Raw genomic sequence first — 22,557 nt, 5'->3', positions numbered from 1 at the left:
TGCCAACAGTTGTTCTGTGTTTACCATCTGATTCTGGCAGAAATTTTTTCTTCTCTGAGAAAAACCAAAGCATGTTCAGTTGGAGGGGATGCTTCAGTTTGTTAAAAAACTTTTTAGCATGGTCTTTCCACTTTCCTTGATAGCTTGGGATAAAAATTGTCCCTTTCTCATCTTGTATGAGGAATACTGATTGTCTTCATGCACTACTTGCCTGATAAGAAACCCAGACACTCCCATGTCTCTGGCAATGGATCTGATTGACTTAGAAGGATCATTATCAATCATGGCCTGGATCTCACCAACAAATTCAAGAGTTCTTTTCTTATCAGAGTGAGTTTTCTGAGCTGCCGTACCTTCGTAATCACCATTAGACTCATTCAACTCTTTCTGAATCCTCTGCACTGTCTTTAGATTGACACCCAAACATTCTGAAATATTTGTATTGGAGCTTCCAGTGTGAATGCTAAGAAGTACAGCATGCCGTTTCCAAGTTTCTGGCAGAGTAAATTGCATTATGGTGCTTTTTTTTCTCACAGATGATGCCCAACTGATCCTACTGTACTGTGTAGTCAACAAAATCAAAAACAAACAGTGCAAATGCATGAAATTAAAAGTATAAAATGGAGACAGTTTACCCATTGCAGCCTATCTCTCTCTCTCTCTCTCTTTCTCTCTCTCTCTCTCTCTCTCTCTCTATATATATATATTATATATATATATATAGGGAGAATTCACAAAAAAAAACAAAGGACGAAGACAGGTGGTGTAGACAACAAACAGATGTATTAGTATAATGCTCGGGAAGTGCAAAAGTCTTTAACGTTTCGAGCCTATGCTCTTCCACACAAAGGAACACAGAAAGAATCAGAGAAAATATATATGTTCTTTTACTTATTTCAGTCATTTGACTGTGGCCATGCTGGAGCACTGTCTTGAAAGGTTTTAGTCAAACAAATTGCCACCAGGACTTTTTTTTTTTAAAGCTTAGTACTTATGCTATCGGTTTTTGTTTTTTCTTGCTGAACTGCTAAACATACCAACATCAGTTGTCATTTGGTGATTGGGGACAAACACGAAGACACACACACACACAGACACACACACACACACACACACATATATATATATATATATATAACGGACGCTAAACAATGATGATGATGATGATGATGTATACTTATATATATGTATACATATATATATATGTAAATATATATATATATATATATATATATAATATATATATATATATATATATATATATATATATATATATACGTATATATATGTATACATATGTGTATGTATACATATATGTATATATATATATATATATATACGTTGGCCTTCTTTTAGTTTCTGTCTACCAAATTCACTCGCAAGGCTTTGGTCAGCCAAAGGCTATAGTAGAAGACTCTTGCCAAAGGTGCCATGCAATGTGACTGAACCTGAAATCATGTGTTTGGGAAGCAAGCTTCTTACCACACAGCCATGCTTATATATTAAAAATATATATATATCTATACTCACATACATATATAGGTAGATAGATAGATATATAGATAGATAGACAGACAGACAGATAGAAGACAGATAGATAGATAGATACTCTCATACATATATATATACAGACACTCATGTTTATGATGACACATTTACTGTGGTAAATTACTGAATTATTGTAAGCAATCAGTATTGACATCGTCATCTTTATTATCATCAGTATTACTATTATTATTAAGGCAGTGAGCTGGCAGAATTGTTAGCACACTGGACAAAAAGCTTAGTGGTATTTCGCCTGTCACTGCATTCTGAGTTCAAATTCCACTGAGGTCGACTTTGTTTTTCATCCTTTTGGGGTCAATAAATCAAGTACTAGTTGAGTGCTGGGATCAATGTAATCGACTATTCCCTTCTCCCAAATTTCAGGCCTTTTGCCTATAGTAGAAAGGATTATTATTATTATTATTATCATTAGTGATGGTGGCAAGCTGGCCCAATCATTGGCATACTGGGCAAAATGCTTAGTGGCATTCCAAGTTCAAATTCTGCTGAGGTTGACTTTGCCTATCATCCTTTCGGGATCGATAAATTAAGTACCAGTTAAGTACTGGGGTCGATGTGATCGACTAAACCACTTCCCCTAAAATTTTAGGCATTGTGTCTACAGTAGAATGGATTGTTATTATTATTACTAAGGTGGCAAGCTGGTAGAATCGTTAGCACACCAGGTAGAATGCTTGCTGGCATTTTGTCAGTTTCTGTGTTCTGAGCTCAAATTCCACTGAGATCGACTTTGCATTTCATCCTTTCAGGGTTGATGAAATAAGTACTAGTCAAGCACTGATGTCAATGTAATCATCTATCTCCCAAAATTTCAGGCCTTGTGCCTATTATAGAATGGATTATTATTATTATTATTATTATTATTATTATTATTGAGTGAGAGAGCAGTGCATGCCATCAAAGTGACACTGGGGTAAAATATACGAAGCCCAGTATACTCATCATGACTGCCCATCTGATAAGGGTACACAACGACATGCATCACAACCATATGTGTGCGAAATGGTGATCTCATATCGAGATAAACAGCGCACGGCCTTGCATATGGGGCCCAGTTAGAATTTTCTTCTGGTTGAGTAACCCATCCTGCTCAAAAGGTCCCTGAATGAGGGTTGTTTAAGGATGTTGAACGAAACACTCATGTCTCCAGAGGTGAATTATTCAAACCCCAAAGAATCCCTCTCAACACACGGCTATGATGCTCCCCCACTACTTCTGCTTGTGGTCAGAGATGAACATACCGTCAGCCACTAAGAGACATGCTCAACTGGTTAAGGTCAAACAACTTTTCTTGCCCCTGTTTTATCAAGATATTTTGTTGTTCCAATTTTAGTTTAGATTTCAGTTGTTTTGCAGCTTTTGTTGTTTCTTCTTTTTCCTCATAATCGTCAGGTATTTTGACCTCTTTTTGTATTTTTCAACTTCCTTGAAGACTGAAAACAATTTATTTTTTTGGTTTTGCTCATGCTTTGTGGCTGTTTGTACCAGTTTTCCTTTGTTCTGAGTTAGATATTTCTGTAGTCCTTTTAATTGTATAAGGCCTCTGCCAACTTCAATTTTGTTCTTTTCTTTCATTTTTTTATCATTTCAGTCATTTGACTGTGGCCATGCTTCAGCACCACTTTTAGTCAAACAAATCAACCCCAGGACTTATTCTTTGTAAGCCTAGTACTTATTCTATCGGTCTCTTTTGCCGAACCAAGATGTAAACACACCAATATCGGTTGTCAAGCCATGAGGCGGGGAAACACAGATACACAAGCATATTCATCTGTTGAGGCAAGTGAAAATCAAAATCAAAATCAAAATCGATCAACATCAATGGAAATTGTAACTGTGATACCAGTGCCGGTGGCACATAAGAGAACCATCCGATTGTGGCCGTTGCGAGCGTCGCCTGGCCTCCGTGCCGGTGACGCGTAAAAAGCACCATCCAATTCGTGGCCGTTTGCTAGCCTCGTCTGGCACCTGTGCCGGTGGCATGTAAAAAGCACCCACTACACTCAAGGAATGGTTGGCGTTAGGAAGGGCATCCAGCCATAGAAACATTGCCAGATCAGACTGGGCCTGTGCAGCCTTCTGGCTTCCCAGACCCCAGTTGAACCGTCCAACCCATGCTAGCATGGAAAGCGGACGCTAAACGATGATGATATATACACACACACACACATATATACAACAGGCTTCTTTAAGTTTCTGTCTACCAAATCCACTCACAAGGCTTTGTTCAGTCCAAAGCTGTAGTAGAAGACACTTGCCCAAGGTACCACACAGTGGGACTGAACCCGGAACCATGTGGTTGGGAAGCAAGCTTCTTACCACACAGCCATCCATATAACAAACTTCTTATTACACAGCCACACATATAACATCATTATTTTTCTTGTTTTCCTGTCTAGTTTGATTAGTTCATTTAGTGTCCAATTAAGAATATTCTAAGTGTAGTTTATGACCGAGGCAGCTAGAGTATCAATACCTATTTTATTATTTTTCACATTGAACTCTGTTTAAAGTCCCAACCTTACTTGTTCTATATTGTCTCTTCCTTATTATCTCCTTAATTGATTCTTAAGTATCTGTATGTTTGGGTTTAGTCTAGTTCTCTTATTTCACTTTCTTTATCTAGTGTGATACTTATCATCATCATCATCATCATCATCATTTGATGTCTGCTTTCCATTCTGGCATGGATTGGATGGTTTGACTGAAAACTGGTGAGCTACACTAGGTTCCAATCTGGTTTGGTCTGGTTTCTACAGCTGGATGCCCTTCCTTACACCAACCACTCCAAGAGTGCAGTGGGTGCTTTTTATGTGCCACCAGCACAGGTGTCATTGACATAACAACGGCATTTGCTATGCACTCGAATGATACACATTGTGTTTGGAGCTATAGCCCCAAACACAATATAGTTTGGGGCTATAGCAGAAGCTAAAGGCCCAAACTGACCAAAACATTGTGAATGTATTTGGTTGACAGAAAATAAAGAAACCCAGTGAATGTGTGTGTGTGTTTGTCCCCCCTTCCTTGCTTTATAAACCAGTGTTGGTTTATTATGGTTCTGTAACTTAGCAGTTTGGCAAAAAGAAACCATAGAATAAGTACTAGGCTTTAAAAAAATATGTACTGGAGTCAATTTAGCCAGCAAAACCTTTCAAGATGGTGCTCCAGCATGGCTGCGATACAATGACTGAAATAAGTTAAAGAAAAGATAAAAGATGCATAAGGCAGTAAATCAGTTTGGAGATTTGGTTGCTATTTCTTGCAGGTCAAGTTATAAAAAAGAAGTCAACCTCACCAGTGTGATTGAAAGTAGAGATTTAGCTGCTGTTTCCAGCTAGCTGAACACCAACATAGAGGCGTCGTTTGTTGGCTTGGAGGAGTTGTTTTGTCCTAGACCATGTCAACTCTGATCAAACTGAAGTATTCCGCACATGACCATCCCATCAATTTCCAGAATACTATTATTTGTATTTATCTTGTATTTTTCTTTTCTTAAAACTGTTTTTGCATGTATTAACTTCTTTTACTTGTTTCTGTCATTGAACTGGGGCCATGCTACAGCACTGCCATGAAGGATTTCAGTTGAACGAATTCACCTCAGTATTTATTATTTTTACAGCCTGGTACTTATTGTATTGGTCTGTTATGTTGAACCGCTAAGTTACAGGGATGTAAACAAAACAACACCAGTTATCAAATAGTGATGGGAGACAAACACAAACACACATACACAGATATTTCCATCTACCAAATCCACTCACAAAGGTTTAGTTGGCTCGAGGCTATAGTTGCCCAAGGTGCCACCCAGTGGAACTGAACCAGGTTCCATGTGGTTGGGAAGCAAACTTCTCACCATACAGCCATGCCTGTATTTGCTATTAAAAATACATGTTTTATAGGTGCAGGTATGGCTATGCGGTTAAGAAGGTTATATTGCAACTGCATGGTTTTAGGTTCAGTTCCACTGTGTGGAATCTTGGGCAAGTGTCTTTTCTACAGCCCTGAGCTGACCAATGCTTTTGGAAGTGAATTTGTATAGAAACTGTATGGAAGCCTGATATATACATATAAATCTCTCTCTCTCTTTATATATATATATATATATATATGTGGAGGTTAGAGCAGCGGACTCACGGTCAAGGGATCATGGGTTCAAATCGCAGACTGGGCGATGTGTGTGTTTATGAGTGAAACACCTAAGCTCCACACGGCTCCGGCAGAAGGTAATGACGAACTTTTGCTGACTCTCACGCCACAACATTCTCCCATTCTTTCCTCCTGCATCTTGCAGCTCACCTGCGACGGACTGGTGTCCCTTCCAGGTGGGGTCCTGTACATCAAGGAAACCGACCCTAACGAGCCAGGTGTGGCTTGAGAAGGAACAAACAACAATATATGTATATATATATATGCATGCATCTGAAGATGTGTGACTCAGTGGTTAGAGTGTCAGGCTCACAATCATAAGGTAGTGAGTTTGATCCCGGACCGGTCGTGTGTTGTGTTCTTGAGCAAGGCACTTTATTTCACGTTGCTCCAGTTCACTCAGCTGTAGAAATGAGTTACGACATTACTGATGCCAAACTGTATTGGCTTTTGCCTTTCCCTTGGATAACATCAGTGGCGTGGAGAGACAAAGTTGGAATGCATAGACGACTGCTGGTCTTCCATTAGCAACCATACCCAGACTTGTACATCAGAAGGTAATTTTCTAGGTGCAATCCCATGGTCATGCATGACCAAAAGGAGTCTTTTCACCTTTACCTTTTATGTATGTATATGTGCAGGTGGCATGTAAAAAACACCATTTCAAGCGTGGCTGTTGCCAGAACTGCAAGACTGGCCCTCGTGCCAGTGGCACGTAAAAGCACCCACTACACTCTCGGAGTGGTTGGCATTAGGAAGGGCATCCAGCTGTAGAAACTCTGCCAGATCAGATTGGAGCCTGGTGCAGCCATCTGGTTCGCCAGTCCTCAGTCAAATCGTCCAACCCATGCTAGCATGGAAAGCAGACGTTAAATGATGATGATGATGATGTGTTTGGCCCTGCAACTTAACAACTGGAGTTTGGTTTGTTTACATTGTCGTAACTGATAGGAGAAATACCAGGCTCTTAACAAAAAAATTAATATTGGAGTTGTTTATTCAATTAAAACCCTTCTAGGCAGTGTCTCACCATAGCTGTAATCCAGTGATTGAAATAAGTCAAAAAGATGAAAGATATGGTAGTCTATGAAAGGTAGGCCACTAAATAAATTTTATCCATAAAATAACATGACCTTCCACATTTATGCAGTCTATAATGGCTTTCTGTAGATAATAATATAATATATGGACCTACTCCAGCCTCTAGATTTAGCAGATCTGTTAAATCTGCTAAATCTAGAGACTATAATAATAATCAAAAGGTCTTCCAACCACAACCATCAAGCGTTGTTTTTTGGGTTTTTTTTTCCTCAGATGTGAAGTACCTCGGACCATGGTGTGTTTTTCTAATTTTAAAGGAAATAGTTATGTAGATAATTTGAAGAAGTCTTGGTTGCTATTTCTATTTTCTTTACCACCCACAAAGGGCTAAACACAGAGAGGACAAACGGATTAAGTCGATTATATCAAACCCAGTGCATAACTGGTACTTATTTAATCGACCCAGAAAGGACAAAAGGCAAAGTCGACCTCGGTGGAATTTGAACTCAGAATGTAGCGGCAGACGAAATAACTATTTCTTTACTACCTACAAGGGGCTAAAGACAAACAAGGACAGACGGATTAAGTCGATTATATCTAGCCCAGTGCGTAACTGGTATTTATTTAATTGACCCCGAAAGGATGAAAGGTAAAGTCGACCTCGGCGGAATTTGAACTCAGAACGTAAAGACAGACAAAATACCGCTAAGCATTTTGCCCGGTGCGCTAACGATTCTGCCAGCTCACCGCCTTTTGGTTGCTATTTCTAGCAGGCCAAATGAAGTGGGAGAGAAAACGTACGATATAGAAAGAGGAAAGAGGGAGGGAAGAAATAGAAAAGGAGAGCGAGAGAAGTAAAGGAAGGAGAGGGTAAGAAAGAGGTGTTTAGAATTTATTTGGCAGTTTCAATACAAGCGCCACCCACCCTGTTAATTTATTATTCTTTGCTTTTATTTTTTTTGAAATTTTTTTCTTTCAGATTTTCAAATTTTAAGCGATTGTGATTCTGCAAAAACAATTTTTCAAAATTTCATTGTTTTAGCTTACATAACCCTTATCCATTTCGTAATAAGAAACCGACTCAAACTTTCTAATTTTTGGCATTTTTCCAATTTTTTTTTTATTTTGCCGATTCTTTGTAATTTTCCTGTTTAAAATATTCAGAAAAAAGTCAAAAAATTGTCCAGGGCATAACTGTCTATGAAGAAGCTTGCTTTCCAACTATGTCCCTGGACCAACCAAAGCCATGTGATTATATCTGGTAGATGGAAAGCGAAATTCCATTGTATACACTCACACGTGCCCACAAGGGGCTAAACACAGAGAGGACAAACGGAATAAGTCAATTATATCGACCCTAGTACGTAACTGGTACTTATTTCATCGACCCCGAAAGGATGAAAGGCAAAGTCGACCTCGGCGGAATTTGAACTCAGAACATAGTGGCAGACAAAATACCTATTTCTTTACTACCCACAAGGGGCTAAACACAGAGAGGACAAACAGACAGATTAAGTCGATTATATCGACCCTAGTACGTAACTGGTACTTATTTAATCGCCCTCGAAAGGATGAAAGGCAAAGTTGACCTCGGCGGAATTTGAACTCAGAACGTAGCGGCAAACGAAATACCTATTTCTTTATTACCCACAAGGGGACAAACAAGGACAGACATAGGTATTAAGTCGATTACATCGACCCAAGTGCGTAACTGGTACTTATTTAATCGCCCTCGAAAGGATTAAAGGCAAAGTCGACCTCGGTGGAATTTGAACTCAGAACGTAGCAGCAGACGAAATACCTATTTCTTTATTACCCACAAGGGGACAAACAAGGACAGACATAGGTATTAAGTCGATTACATCGACCCAAGTGCGTAACTGGTACTTATTTAATCGCCCTTGAAAGGATGAAAGGCAAAGTCGACCTCGGCGGAATTTGAACTCAGAACGTAGCGGCAGGCGAAATACCTATTTCTTTATTACCCACAAGGGGCTAAACACAGAGGGGACAAACAAGGACAGACATAGGTATTAAGTCGATTACATCGACCCCAGTGCGTATCTGGTCCTTAATTTATCGACCCCGAAAGGATGAAAGGCAAAGTCTACCTCGGTGGAATTTGAACTCACAACGTAACGGCAGACGAAATAACGCTAAGCATTTTGCCCGGCGTGCTGATTCTGCCATACCACCTCTTAACACAACCGGGGTTGGCTTTGGGTCATCTCAACTTAGCGGTTCAGCAAAGAAACCGGTAGAATAAGTATCAGGATTAAAAATAAGTACTAGAGTTGATTTGTACGACTAAAATCTTTTGAAGGCTGAGACAGCACTCCAGCATGGTCGCAGTCTAAACACTGAAATAAGAAATAGATAAAAAAAAAATAAATTCAATTATCTTTACAGCGTATGTAGAGTTCTTAATCCGAAACTGCAAAATCTTTAAAAAAAAAATTTTTGAAAACAGAAAGAAAAAGAAATCTAGATATTTCCTCCGTTCCTATGAAATAATGTAAAGTGATGCATAGAAAGAATTGCATGAATTTAGTTGATTCCTTTCCGTAGTCGCCAACATCAGTCGTTCTCTGCAAACGCCAGAGTTTGTGAAATAGGGTTAAACAAATAAAGGTTCGCTTTTGAACTTCGATTATCAAAGTAGTTTTTGTCATTATAAAGACATATTATAAACCAGGATATTTAAACTTAACCTACAAGCTTTAATGACATTATTACCCAAGATATATGCGTATATATATTTATATATATATATATATAGTTCAAAACTTTTAAACTATCAAATTTATTTTATACATTATATTTATTTATTTATATATATTTTTAATACAATAAGTTCTTTCACACGGGTATATCTTTATGAGTTTGGATATTAATAATAATAAATTATTAATATATATATATATATATATCAGTGGATACGAAAAAGAAGCACACTTTAAAAGTTAGAGCAGTAATTAATTATATGCCCGATTATAGAGTGATCAATGGCTTCGCATGCATTATATATACACACAAACATATGTGCATTTCAACCATGCGGTCATGCTGGAGCACCGTATCTATCAATGTATTTATCTATATAAAGTGTATATTCATGCTGGAGTGCTGTCTCTGCCTTGAAAGATTTTAGTCGATCAAATCAACTTTGATTCACTTATGTAACTTTACAGTTGCAGGAGTGACGTATAAGGAAATGTTTTGTTTATGTTTTCTTACTCTAAGCACAAAACCCCGACATTTTTGGGGAAGGGGACGACCAAGTCGATTAGATCGACCCCGAAAGGATGAAAGGCAAAGTCGACCTCGGCGGAATTCGAACTCAGAAACGTAGCGGCAGAAGAAATACCGCTGTGCATTTCGTCCGCAATGCTAACGTTTCTGCCAGCTCGCCGCCATGACAGGAAATGTTATTTTGCAATCACTTGCTCCAGGGTTCGATTGCAGAACTGTGGACAAATGTTTCGTAATAATAGTCTCGTGTGTCGACCAACATCCGACTTCGCTTTTCCTCAATCAAAATTATATGTCGTTGCTATTATGCAAAAGTGTCGTAAATCCAAAACGTTGCCTTTTTTTGGCGATCTTTCGTCTCTAGTAGACCTTTCCGTCGATTTCCGTAAAAATTTTTTTTTTTTACATATGGGCTTGCGGGAACTTTTGAAGTAATATACATACATATACACATACACCGAGTAAAAAATTTCAGTTATCTCTTTCTTTCACACACTAACAGAAGCACTTCACTTACACAACATACTGTCTGTCTCCCACACCCCATCAAACACACACATGTCCATCAATGTTCCCATGCACGGTAACTTCAAAAGAACTTCCCTCGTCATACAATCGCTTTCTCTTAGTCTCTTTCGCTCTCATTACTTCAAAAGTTCCCGCAAGCCCATATGTAAAAAAAAAAAATTTTTACGGAAGTCGACGGAAAGGTCTACTAGAGACGAAAGATTGCCCTTTTTTTTTTTTCAGAAGACGGAAAATTAGTTTCACCATTCCAATTTCTTTTTAAATTAGCAACAGTATAATACTTTATTGGGTGTATAAAATCCTAACTCCATGCATGTATGATATTTTCAGCCAGAAATATTTTAACAAAACTGTCGTATGCGTGACTTACTACACTTTTGCAAAATGCTAAACCGTTGTTTTTTGACAATTTTCATATCTTGGCATCCGAAGCAGCTGGAAATACGATAGTTTTACCCAAAAGAACCGGTTACTGCAAGCAAAATAAAAAATAAAAAAACCGCATTTGGTCAAATTTGGACATACGACAGTTGAACATAATAGCAACGATGTATGTATATATATATATAAAATATATACATACAATATTAGATATGTACATATATACACAAGGATGCTATAGAAATCAAAAAATACTTCTGTACCACCTAATAGTCACAGAAGTATTTTTTGACTGCTATCTTTAGCGATATAGGTACTCATATAGTACCCTTGTGTATATATGTACATATCTAATATTGTATGTATATATTTTATTAATTTGCCTGTACGGTTGACAATTCGCTTACCACCTGTGATGGTATTTTAATAATACCATCCCCCTCTCTCTCTCTCTATATATATATATATATAATAACAAAGGGTAAAATTAATTAATTAACTAGTAATCAATAATTTCACCAAGTAGAATTCGGCATGAAAAAGGACCATATCACGGTAAACTAAAGTAATACCTTATAATAAGGTTCTTTGGCTGCTATTTCTAAACTTCGGTATGTGGTAAAGCAAATCTTTGCTGGACCCTATTATAAAGTATATATATATATATGTATGTATATATATATGTGTATGTATATATATATATATATGTATATATATATATGTATATATATATATGTATATATGTATGTATGTATATATATATGTATGTATATATATATATGTATATATATATATATATATGTATATATAATGCACACTCACACAAAGGTAGAAAAAAAATGGTGCTTCACGTAATGCATCGATATGTTTGTTTTTACGGAGTTATAAGATACTCTTGTGTCGTTCTTACACTGAAATGCAATAAACTATTGATTTCTTTTTATCTTGTAATATATATATATATATCTGCAACGGCGCTATTGTTCACCAATGGTCCACACGAAGTAAATAAGTCTGCTGTGCAAAGAGAGGAGACGAGAATCGTCGCGTTTCGCTATTTTCACAAAATTTTGATCGACAAAAAGAAAAGAACAAAACAAAACAATAAAAACAACAATAATTAATTTACGGTTTGATTTTTTTTTTTTTTTATAAAAAACCCATATAAATTACAAAAGTCTTTAAAGCATTTCAGGGTGCTATAAAATTTATAAATAAACAACGGAATTGTAGCTTATTTCTCGATCGTAGCAGCATCAACATGTTCGGGTAAAGCTTCTATCCGATGTTTTGTGACTTTCATGGCCATCCCTTCGGGTAAATTCCGCTGTACATACTCCAGAATGGTATCTGCCGTCGATCCTGTTAAATGAATGAATTCTATGACGCGAAAGTGAGTCCGATTTTCGTATTGGACACGATGTTTCTTATAAATGTGAACAGATTTCAGTAGGGTGTACCGAGTGATGACCTTGGGCGGCGTAAACACGCTGCCGATCTGGACCCCGAGGCCCTCGGCGGCCATCCGAACGAATTTCTCGTAGCTGTTGATAACAGCAGGGTCATGTCCTTTCACTTCCACATCTATTTTACGATATAAACAGTCCAGTTCTGCATCAGAATCGGTCAGTTGACCATTAATATTATGATTTACAACAACGTGATCTTCTTTTATGTTGGGGGAGGTCGGTCCATGGCTGAAACAAGAGACAGGGCTATAGTTGGAGATGGAGCCGGGTGTACGCGGTAAATGGCTGCTGCATTTTAAAGGATTTAGCCTAACAGGGAACAGCAGAGTAGACGTGCATCGAGAATTTCTAGAGACATGTTGACATAATTTAGAAATATTTGTCAAAAGTTTCATTATTATTAGACGTTGCACAAATTAAAGGAGAAATGGTCGATAGCTGTCGTCACTTCCGATACTAATACGTCACTTCCTCTTTTTTTTTTCCATTTCATTCCCTCTTCTTCTTTTCGCCGCCGCCACCACCACTTCACTTTCCGTCGCCGCCACCAGCTTACTTCACGCCGCTGCTGCCACCTCACCACCTCACTTCTCGCCGCCCCCACCACCTCACTTCTCCTCCTCCTTGTAAAGTAAAAGTCAAGACAAAATAGAAGTCGTAGAACCGAAAACTGTCGGAAATTGACGAAGTGATAAATCGTTCTATTCCGATCGAGTCGACGGAAACTACCGAACAAATTTGATAGAGGCAAAGGAAAAGAAAGGAAAGCAATAATAAAAAAAAAGCGAAAAGTCTTGACAAGATGACTCCACTTTGTTGCCTGCTATGGCTTTGATATGTTTTAGATTATTACACTGACCATTTCCAACGAAAATATTTGACTGGTAAGTAAAGATTTGAAGCTAAACTAAACTACTGCTATCTTATAAAAGAATATATAGCACGCCTTTATAAAATAAACTTGATTTCAAATCTTCGTAGACATTGTATAAGGTTAAAATTTTTCTGCCTTGTCGAAAATGTGAGCAGAAGATAGGAAAAAAAATATAGGCTTGCATCACACACGCACGTAACAGAATTATATTTGTCTGAAGATTGTTGTTAATTGTATATTGTTGATTATTCAGTGAAAAATAAAAACGATCTGTTAAGTGGTGTGTGTGTATTTATATATATAATATATATATATATGTATGTATAGCCGTAACAGGACTTAGCCATAACCATATTTTTACTCTTCACTCTACTTGGTAGTAACGACTGCTGCTATGGCGAAACAAGACTAGCAGTCTGCACACACGTAGACACACTCATACATACATACGCATATATATATATGTATCTATATATATATATATACATATATATATGTATGTATATATATATGTGTGTGTGTTTTATATATATGTATGTATATATATATATGTGTGTGTGTTATATATATATGTGTGTGTGTTATATATATATATGTGTGTTTTATATATATGTATATATATATATGTTATGTATATATATATATGTTATGTATATATATATGTTATGTATATATATATATGTTATGTATATATATATGTTATATATATATATATGTGTTATATATATATATATATGTGTGTGTGTTATATATATATATATATATGTGTGTGTTATATATATATATGTGTGTTATATATATATGTGTTTTATATATATGTATATATATGTGTTATATATGTGTTATATATATATGTATCTATATATATGTGTTATATATATATATGTGTGTGTTATATATGTATCTATATATATGTGTTATATATATATGTGTGTGTGTTATATATATGTGTGTGTGTTATATATATATGTATGTGTGTTATATATATATATGTATGTGTTATATATATATATATATATATATATATATATGTATGTGTGTTATATATATATATATGTGTTATATATATATATATGTATGTGTGTTATATATATATATATATGTGTTATATATATATGTATGCATATATATTGTGTGTGTATTATGCGTTATAGTAGTTTTATGTATATTGCCTATGTAATAAAAATTTTGTGTAAAATAAATTTGTACAATCTATATATTATGTATAATTTAGAAATTTTAGGTAAATTAGTTTGTATATATTATATATTACGTATAATATGGGTATGTATATATAAATATGTGTATAAAATATTGTAATTATATATGTATGTAATAGATATATAGAGTAAATGTGCATTTTGTATATAATATGCATTTATTGTCGTATATATTAAAGATCGCCTATATAGTATGCATATATTGCGTGTGTGTCTATATAATGTGTGTGTGTATATATATACATATGTATGTATATATATATATATATATAATAATGTATGCTCTATGACTATATAATAGTATGCATATATTGCGTGTGTGTCTATATGATGTGTATATATATATATATATGTGTATGTATGTATATATATAATGTATGCTCTATGACTATATACATAGTACTTTCTTAACTAGTGCGGCCATGCTGGGGCACCGCCGTAGTGTCTATATATAGACATATAGTGTATATATAGTTTTATGTATAGCTAAAATGTCTGTATATCGTTATATAGTGTCGATAAAATATAGTGTTCTGTAGAGTATCTACATCTAAATATAGTGTGTATATATATATATAATTTATGTTGTGTGTGTTATATTTACACACTTAATTTGTGTGTGTGTGTGATACATATTGGAGGTTGTCTGTTTCTACGTATGTATATGCGCGTATATATAGTGAGGATGAAAAAGAGAGACTGTCGTATTTGTATGTGTGTGTGCCTGTGTGTAATGTATGTGTATGTAATGTATGCGTGTGTGTACAATGTCTGTGGTGCGTTTTCATGTTGGTGTTACTTATATACGTTATGTATATGTGCAATTCATGTATACTTGTGTGTGTTTCATGTATATGTGTTATTATGTGTGATGTTGTGTGTGTATATTGTGTGGATCTAGGTGTATATATATATATCGTGTGTGTATGCCTCCCTCGCTATATACATATATATATACGTATATATGTCTGGTGCATATTACATGCAGTATATATATATATATACATATATTATTTCTGTATGTGTGTATATTCACGTACGCAAATCTCCTACTCAACCCATTCTACCGTCTAATACTCTCTGACTCGTCTCCCCACTTTCCTTTTCTCTCCCTTATATTATTCCCTTCCCCAACACACACACACAGTCTCTCTGCTATTGCTACCACCACCCTCCTTCCATCATACATTAACTTCTCACCTTCATTCCTCTTCTTGCTCGCAGTCGTGGCGGCTCTTTATAATCCTTTTAGTTACAAGGTGACCTCATGGATGTTGGGGCCACGATAAGTATGCCCTAATACACTCTAAGAAGTGGTTGGTGTTAGGCAGGACATCCATCCATAGAAGCCATGCTAAATGCTAAATCTGAAATATCCAAGACATCTGGGAAAAGTTCAGAGGACTATTACCTTTGTTGTTAAACAAAAAAAAAAAATTATTTTTTTCTCTTAGAGTGAAAGGTAGATTGTATGATGCTTATGTATGAACTGCATAACTACATGGTAATGAGACATGACCCCTGGATGCAGAGGGGTTGTGAAGACAAGAAAAATAATTCATTTGGTATGCTCTGCTGAAAGTGCAACATGAGTGTGTATGAACAATGAACTAAAAAATATATGGTGAAAAGAAAACGGAGCATAAGAGGAATCAGATATAGTGTGCGGGGGAGATGACAGCACTGGTATGGAAGTGTGTATAGATAGACAGCTGTATAATTGTTTTAATGTGGATGGAGCTTGTGAAAGAGGGAAACTTTGGAAGATATGGGTGAAATACTGATGGCTTCAGAGGAGAGATGACAAAGGACCATGATGATTGGCAATAGGCTCTGCTTGAGAACATCCACCCGTCATGGTGAGACTAAGGTTCTGAAAGCGTAATGTGTACGCACACAACCAGACCTTTTACCCAATTTGATTCTATCATGCTGTCCCCACCACTCTCTCAATTCCCTGTCATCACTGATCCCTCCATCACTCTTCTAACTACTACAGTATCCTGCAGTTGGAAGTAGAATTACTTATTTCATCATCTTTTTTTTTTTTCACCAGTTATCTCTCCACTCTTTGCTATCACTTCCTTTAGCATACATTCTTTATTCCTAACGGCATCTGTTTCAACTGGACCCCAAACCATGTGGCATGTGATTACAATGCACACTTCTTAACCGTGTGTGTGTGTGAGTGAGAGAGAGAGAGAGAGAGAGAGAAAGATCATCTTTTTATAGCTGCTTTCCTTCCTGTCATGGATAGGATGGTTCAATAGGATTCAAAAAGTTGGAGGACCTTACCTTCCTCTAATATCACCTTCCTATCACCAGCCACTTTACATAGTGTTCTGGATGCACTTTTTGTAGCACCAGCACTCTAGAGGGTGCCTTGCTATCAGCAAGACTAAAGAACCTTGTGAAACCCTCCTTTCTTGCTGTTCAGATCAGTTATTAAACATTCAATGTACTAGGTGCTTTTTATGATACCAGCACTGTTAGTATTTGCCTTGTAGCTTGCAAAAGAGATTATCATATGAAGGAAAGGAACAGGTTTATTGTGAGAGGATGGTAACAGAGAGAGGGGAAAAGTAAAGTCAAGAGTTATATGGAAGAAGGGTAAGAGGACAGTATGATAATGATGCTGGAGTTGGTTGAGCAGGTGGACCCAGTGATGGGATGGGATGGGTCAGTCTGTCTGCCATACCAGCATGTATTGGACAGTTGGTTAGGATTCAAGACAGTTCTTATTAGAGTTACGCAAGTTTATTGTTGAGAATAGATAGGGCTGCTACTAGGGAATGTGTTAATAGTAAAAGGTAGCATGAAGAGGTTGAGTAGAAGCAAGTGTAGCGCTACCTATTGTTAGACATAGGTGGGTAATGAGAGAGAGAGTGTCAAGGAATTTGTGAGAGAGAATTTGAGTGATAAGGGCAAAAGATAAGGTGGAGTAGGAGATGCAGTGCTACTTCACATTATTTATGATGGAAGAAATGGTGCAGAAGATAAATGATGATGAGACCAGAGTATATTGTCATGGTAACATGTCTAAAAGAAGAGCTGGTAAAGGCTGCTAGCCTGTAATTACTCCTGATTTATGTGTCAAGACTTGCGATTTGGGTGGAAGGAGGAGTAGTAAAAAGGGAATATTCAATATGCACAAATCAAACACTTTCCTCTCAGTTATGGGTGTCATGGTACAAGAGATGAGAGGATATAGAATATGTACAGTAGTTAGAATAGATAGTTGTGTGACAAGAGGGTTTGAAATGTATATGTGCAATGATGTGTGCAGAGAGGGTACTCAATAGGCAAAGGAAAGGGTAGGTGCACTAAGCTTGCACTGGAAATTCTTTTCTGCAGTACCACATATCACATATCGTCTTGAATAATCTCCGTCATCAGATATAAAATCTTGAGATCATTTTTCACCACCGCATCCCATACTGTTCTTGTTCTCCCTCTCCCTCTGGTACCATTCACTTTGAGCACTTGGCATTTGCTTATGCAGCTGTCATCTTCCATCCACATTACATGCCCGTACCAATGCAGTCTCCTCTCTCATACGTTTACATCTGCTTTCCTATGAGTTGGACAGGTTCTTTCCAGCACAACATCTTGCTTCTCTTGTGTTTCTTTGTCATCTCCTCAAATCAGCTTGTAACCACTTTTGTCTATGTCCTCTTTGGTCTTCCTCTTCCATAATTACCTTTATGGATATCCTGGCACTTCTTTACTCATTTTTTTATCCTCTATATGCATCACATCTGAAGCAATGCTATCTTCATTTTTGCACATTAAAACTGATTCCTTTATACTTAGTTTATCTGTTAGCTCATTTGCACCAAGTCATTCATGCATATTAACATTGTATATGCAGCAGATCCTGCATGTTTTGTTTCTTTCCCGTCTTTACACATCCTCTATGTTCAGTACCCATGTCTTGCTACCATGCAACATTGCACTATGTACACACATAACATACAATCTAACCTTCACTTGAAAAAGAATCTATTTGTTACTTACCGAAGCAATAGCTCTCTGAACTTATTTTGTCCTATCTTTATTATGTTTACTGTGCTTTATTATGGTAACTGTGCTTCCTCTGTTGTTGATTATGTTGCCCAGGTAATAAACAATTTCGTTACTCCTACAGAGCCTTTTAAGCACTGAAAGATATTTATTTTACTGCTGCTCTGACTGCTAACTATTTTGTATATCTGCATCTTACAAAGTTTTTATTCATCATCTGCCTGTTTATAATCTCACTACTCTGTACATAGTTCATATTGTGTACAGTACATGGAGTTCCTACTATCATGCTTGACCATTTCCCAAATGATAGAAGAATCATTTCTAAATGGTCTTCACCAAGTTTACTATTAGGCCTTTGAATGCCAGATTTTGCTTCCATGTCTAGAATTCTCTAAGTCTTTCACAAGCTCTGCTGTAAGGACTAGGTATGAAAGAGTACCCATTTCATCTGTTATAGCTTGGAGAAGTATGAATAGGAAGGGATTGAGAGCCTTAATGAACACCTACTCTTTGACTTGCATATTTGCCTGGTTGGAAAATAATCAAGTGTTTAGTTAATTTCTTGAAATCCTTGTTTGCTAATGGACAGTTCATTTGCATCACAAAACTAGAAGCCTTGATCCTTCCTCATACAACCATGTCTATAGCCACTATGTACTTAGACAGCCATTCAGTGTACCCAATATGTTCAGTAAAGACACCAGCCAAAATAATGATGTAGCTGTTATTTGTTATCAAAGTGGCTCACAAAAGTACATCATAACAGGAGTCCTTTTACCATGTCAACCAGTCTTGGTTGTGATATATAAGCAGAGATAACAGTTGCTATTAATTTGCCTACTAGTCTAAGCTTAATTACATATTCTAATTTCTTCAGTTGCATTATCCGTTTTCAGCCACCAGTATGCCTACTACACCTAAACTATCATTGTTACCTACCCAGAAGAATTTGAACCAATGTTCTTTGTATGTGGAAAGTCTGGCTGAGGTTCACCTCCATCCCACCTCTTGCATGTAACATATCTACTCATCCTTACTCAAAACATCTCTATAATCTCATCATATTTACCTCAGTGTGCCAACATTGATAGTTGCAGCCTTGAAGATTTTTTTTTTACCTGATTAAAGGATAACTTGTGATGTAAGAGATGATGCCTGAGAGCTGTTTTGTGCACCTGAAAGGAAATGTGTGATTGTTTGATAACAGTTAATGGGGTTCTCACACATGACCAGGTGTTTGCATCTAACCACTCCATTACCATCTGCAGCTCAAGCATCTTGAGTGTTAGTCCTATATCATCCATACATATCACCTAGCCATAGTAATGTGGTCTTCCTTCTTGCATACTGTGACTAATCTCTGCTGTTTATCTCTCAGCTCCTCTATTACCACATTTATTCATACTTAGCACTACAATCCAGCAAAGCATACTTGCTTTATTTCTCTCCGATACTTGCACATCCTATCTTCAGTGCCCATGTCTCACTACCATGTAGTACTACACTTCGTAAACAGGCAACATACAATCTATCCTCTGTTGCATCCTGTCTTCATATTTAAACTTAAATTCACTTTTCTTACCCCCCCCCCTGCCAATATCAATTTCACTCGTGACAATATTACAGTAATTTTAATTTTGAAAAGAAAAACAAAAACATGAAATGTTATAGTTAAGAACAAATCAAATTACTTTTTGGACTTTGCTTTTCTAAGAAATGATTAAAAGTTATTACATGTTTGTTTGAAAGTGGTTGGCATTCGGGAGAGCATTTTTTCAAATGATATAATTTTTGGTTTTTCTTTAAAAGTTAAAAAGAACAACCTATATGGTTAAAATGTTTGCTTCCCAGCCATATTGCTTTGGGTTTAGTCTTACTGCATGATACTTTAAGCTAGTGTCTTCTTCTCTAGCTCTGGGTCAACGAAAACCTTGTAAGTGGATTTGGTAAAGGGAAACTGAAAGAAACTCGTGTGTTGTGGATGTGCCTCCTTGTCTTTATATTGTATGACAGCTGTAAATGAGTGACACTGTTGTATAAGCAGTGTCATTTGTTTCCAGCCTTATGTGGAAACATATCTTGTCATGGGGAATTATCATCTTACTTGGAAACAGTTTGTTGTCCATCAAAAAATACACTCCAGCAAATTCCATCTAGTCCATGCAATCATGGAGATGCAGACATTAAAACAATGATGATGATACAGGAAACATGGCAATGTATTAAATATGAAGAAACTACCCAGAAGATGTTATCTCTCCTGGTACTTATAATGTTTATACAGAATGACAAAAGTGCTGTAGCTAACACTATTGCTGTAAAGAAAGGCTTGAAAATTATTTTGAGTTGTTAAATGTTTTTAACATCTTCCACACTGAGTTTGATAGTTAGACAGGTTAGAGAACTACATTGTTTTCCAACATCTCTTTTGGCATTGTTACTTTGGTGGGATGCTCTCCCGAATGCCAACCACTTTAGAGAGTGTACTGGGTGCATTTTCTTGTGGTCCCAGCACTAGTGAGGTAACTCACAAGACTAAGATCCCAACTGAGTGAAGCTACAGTAGAGAGGGAAGTGACTTTATGCTAGGAGATTGGAGGTTAAAATATGAAAGAATGAGCAGGAACAGATTTCTTGATGTAGAGAAGGTACATGATTACTTTGCATTGTATATTTTGAAGAGATCATACTGGTCAAAATTAATGGCCGGAGCTGATAGATGAGCATTATTTATGCGAATAGTCATGCTTTCACTGGTGTTCAGTAGGGAGGAGATTTATACAATTCATTCCAGTTAAGGGCAAAGCTGTAAGAATGATGATAAAAGTAGCTAAAAATATTCACTCAGTTGAAACTGGTTCACTTCGGCTTCACTAAGAAATTTACTATGTTCAACAAGCTATTAGATTTTTTTCTGCATAAATGAGGTTTCACAGATAAAAGTCACAAAGAGGGAGACAGTGAAAATTTTCAGCCAATAAGTTGATATTCTTAATGCAACATATTACAGTGATGCATTGGCTAAAAGCAGGTACAAGGAAAATTAACATATGTAAATAAGAGAAATACTCAAAACGGTAAAACAAAACAGAACATCATTTGGTATAGTCCCCTTTCAACAATGCACTTAGAACTACAGTAGAACATATGTTTCAAATTGATATATGTTTCCACCCTTTCCATAGATACAATAAATTATTTAATGAAAATAATGTTAAACTTGCCCACTGAATTACTTCCAACTTCACTTCTCCCAACCTCCACAAAAGAAACCAATGTTGGGCAACATCAACCAAAACTGGAATTGCACTAGCCAGACGAAACTTCCCACCAAAGTCAAAACTGTAGTGAAATAGATAATATATAAACAAGAAATTCAAACAACACATTCAAAATAGGACTAACATCAAACTCTTTTAAAGTTCTCTCTAACGAATACAGACCTTTCTAACCATTAGACAATTCTCAGTCTTCATTCATATGGGAATTGAAAAACAAGCTTACTCATACACCATGAACGCAGCATCATCAGTCAAAATCTATGAGATTCTATTTGCAAGTAATATTTATCAATAAACAATCTCAACATGTTACCTCAGAATCTATAAAACATACAGATAGTTCACTTCTTCAGTATACACACATTGATAAATTTTTATTAACTTTATCTCATTTGACAAATACATTACATTAAAGAAAAGAAAAAAAAAAACGAATCTTCATGTATACATATTGAACATCATCAAAAGATTCATACACATGAAATTAAAATGTAAAGTTTAATATGGAATGATTTTAGCATAAAGCATGAATAAACTTCAATAATGAATAGCTTGGATAGAAATGATAGTGTAGGTGCTGCTGCTTATGATGGGTATGTGAAATCAGATTCCATCTTGTAGATCATCCATATCATTTCTGTTAAGTTTTAATTATGTTGAAACATTAAGTAGAATAGGTGGCCAATTGGTTGGGGCTTTGGATGAATTGCTTTGTGATAATCATTCATTCCATTTCTCTGTACTCCATATTCAAATTTCACTGAGGTCAC

At 36.3% G+C, this 22,557-nt stretch overlaps 2 protein-coding genes across 15 annotated transcripts in view; one reads left to right on the top strand and one right to left on the bottom strand.

Moving 5' to 3' along the window:
- Positions 1 to 12,041: 12,041 nt before the first annotated feature.
- On the bottom strand, positions 12,042 to 12,907 carry LOC115220702 (28S ribosomal protein S10, mitochondrial). Its single transcript, XM_029790849.2, has one exon. The coding sequence runs from the start codon at positions 12,779 to 12,781 to the stop codon at positions 12,152 to 12,154; it is 630 nt and encodes a 209-aa protein (XP_029646709.1). The 5' UTR covers positions 12,782 to 12,907; the 3' UTR covers positions 12,042 to 12,151.
- Positions 12,908 to 13,038: 131 nt separating this feature from the next.
- The window catches only part of LOC115220700 (serine/arginine repetitive matrix protein 2), a 128,381-nt gene continuing 118,862 nt past the window's right edge, over positions 13,039 to 22,557 (top strand). For 9 of the 14 annotated variants that reach the window (XM_029790838.2, XM_029790841.2, XM_036510386.1 and 6 more), the window contains exon 1: positions 13,040 to 13,270. The gene's annotated coding sequence lies outside the window, so the exon portion shown is untranslated. Of the gene's footprint in view, positions 13,271 to 22,557 lie in introns of all 14 variants that reach the window. The other 5 variants (XM_036510380.1, XM_036510377.1, XM_036510375.1 and 2 more) reach the window with 1 other exon arrangement.

The sequence above is a fragment of the Octopus sinensis genome, linkage group LG17 (genome assembly GCF_006345805.1).
Source record: "Octopus sinensis linkage group LG17, ASM634580v1, whole genome shotgun sequence".
Taxonomy (NCBI): Eukaryota; Metazoa; Mollusca; class Cephalopoda; order Octopoda; family Octopodidae; genus Octopus; species Octopus sinensis.
Note: the sequence above shows the minus strand (reverse complement) of the source record. Positions and strands in the feature narration are given on the sequence as shown.

Excerpts from the sequence above, each read along its gene's own strand:
- LOC115220702 (XM_029790849.2), bottom strand. The coding sequence starts at position 12,781 with ATGAAACTTTTGACAAATATTTCTAAATTATGTCAACATGTCTCTAGA.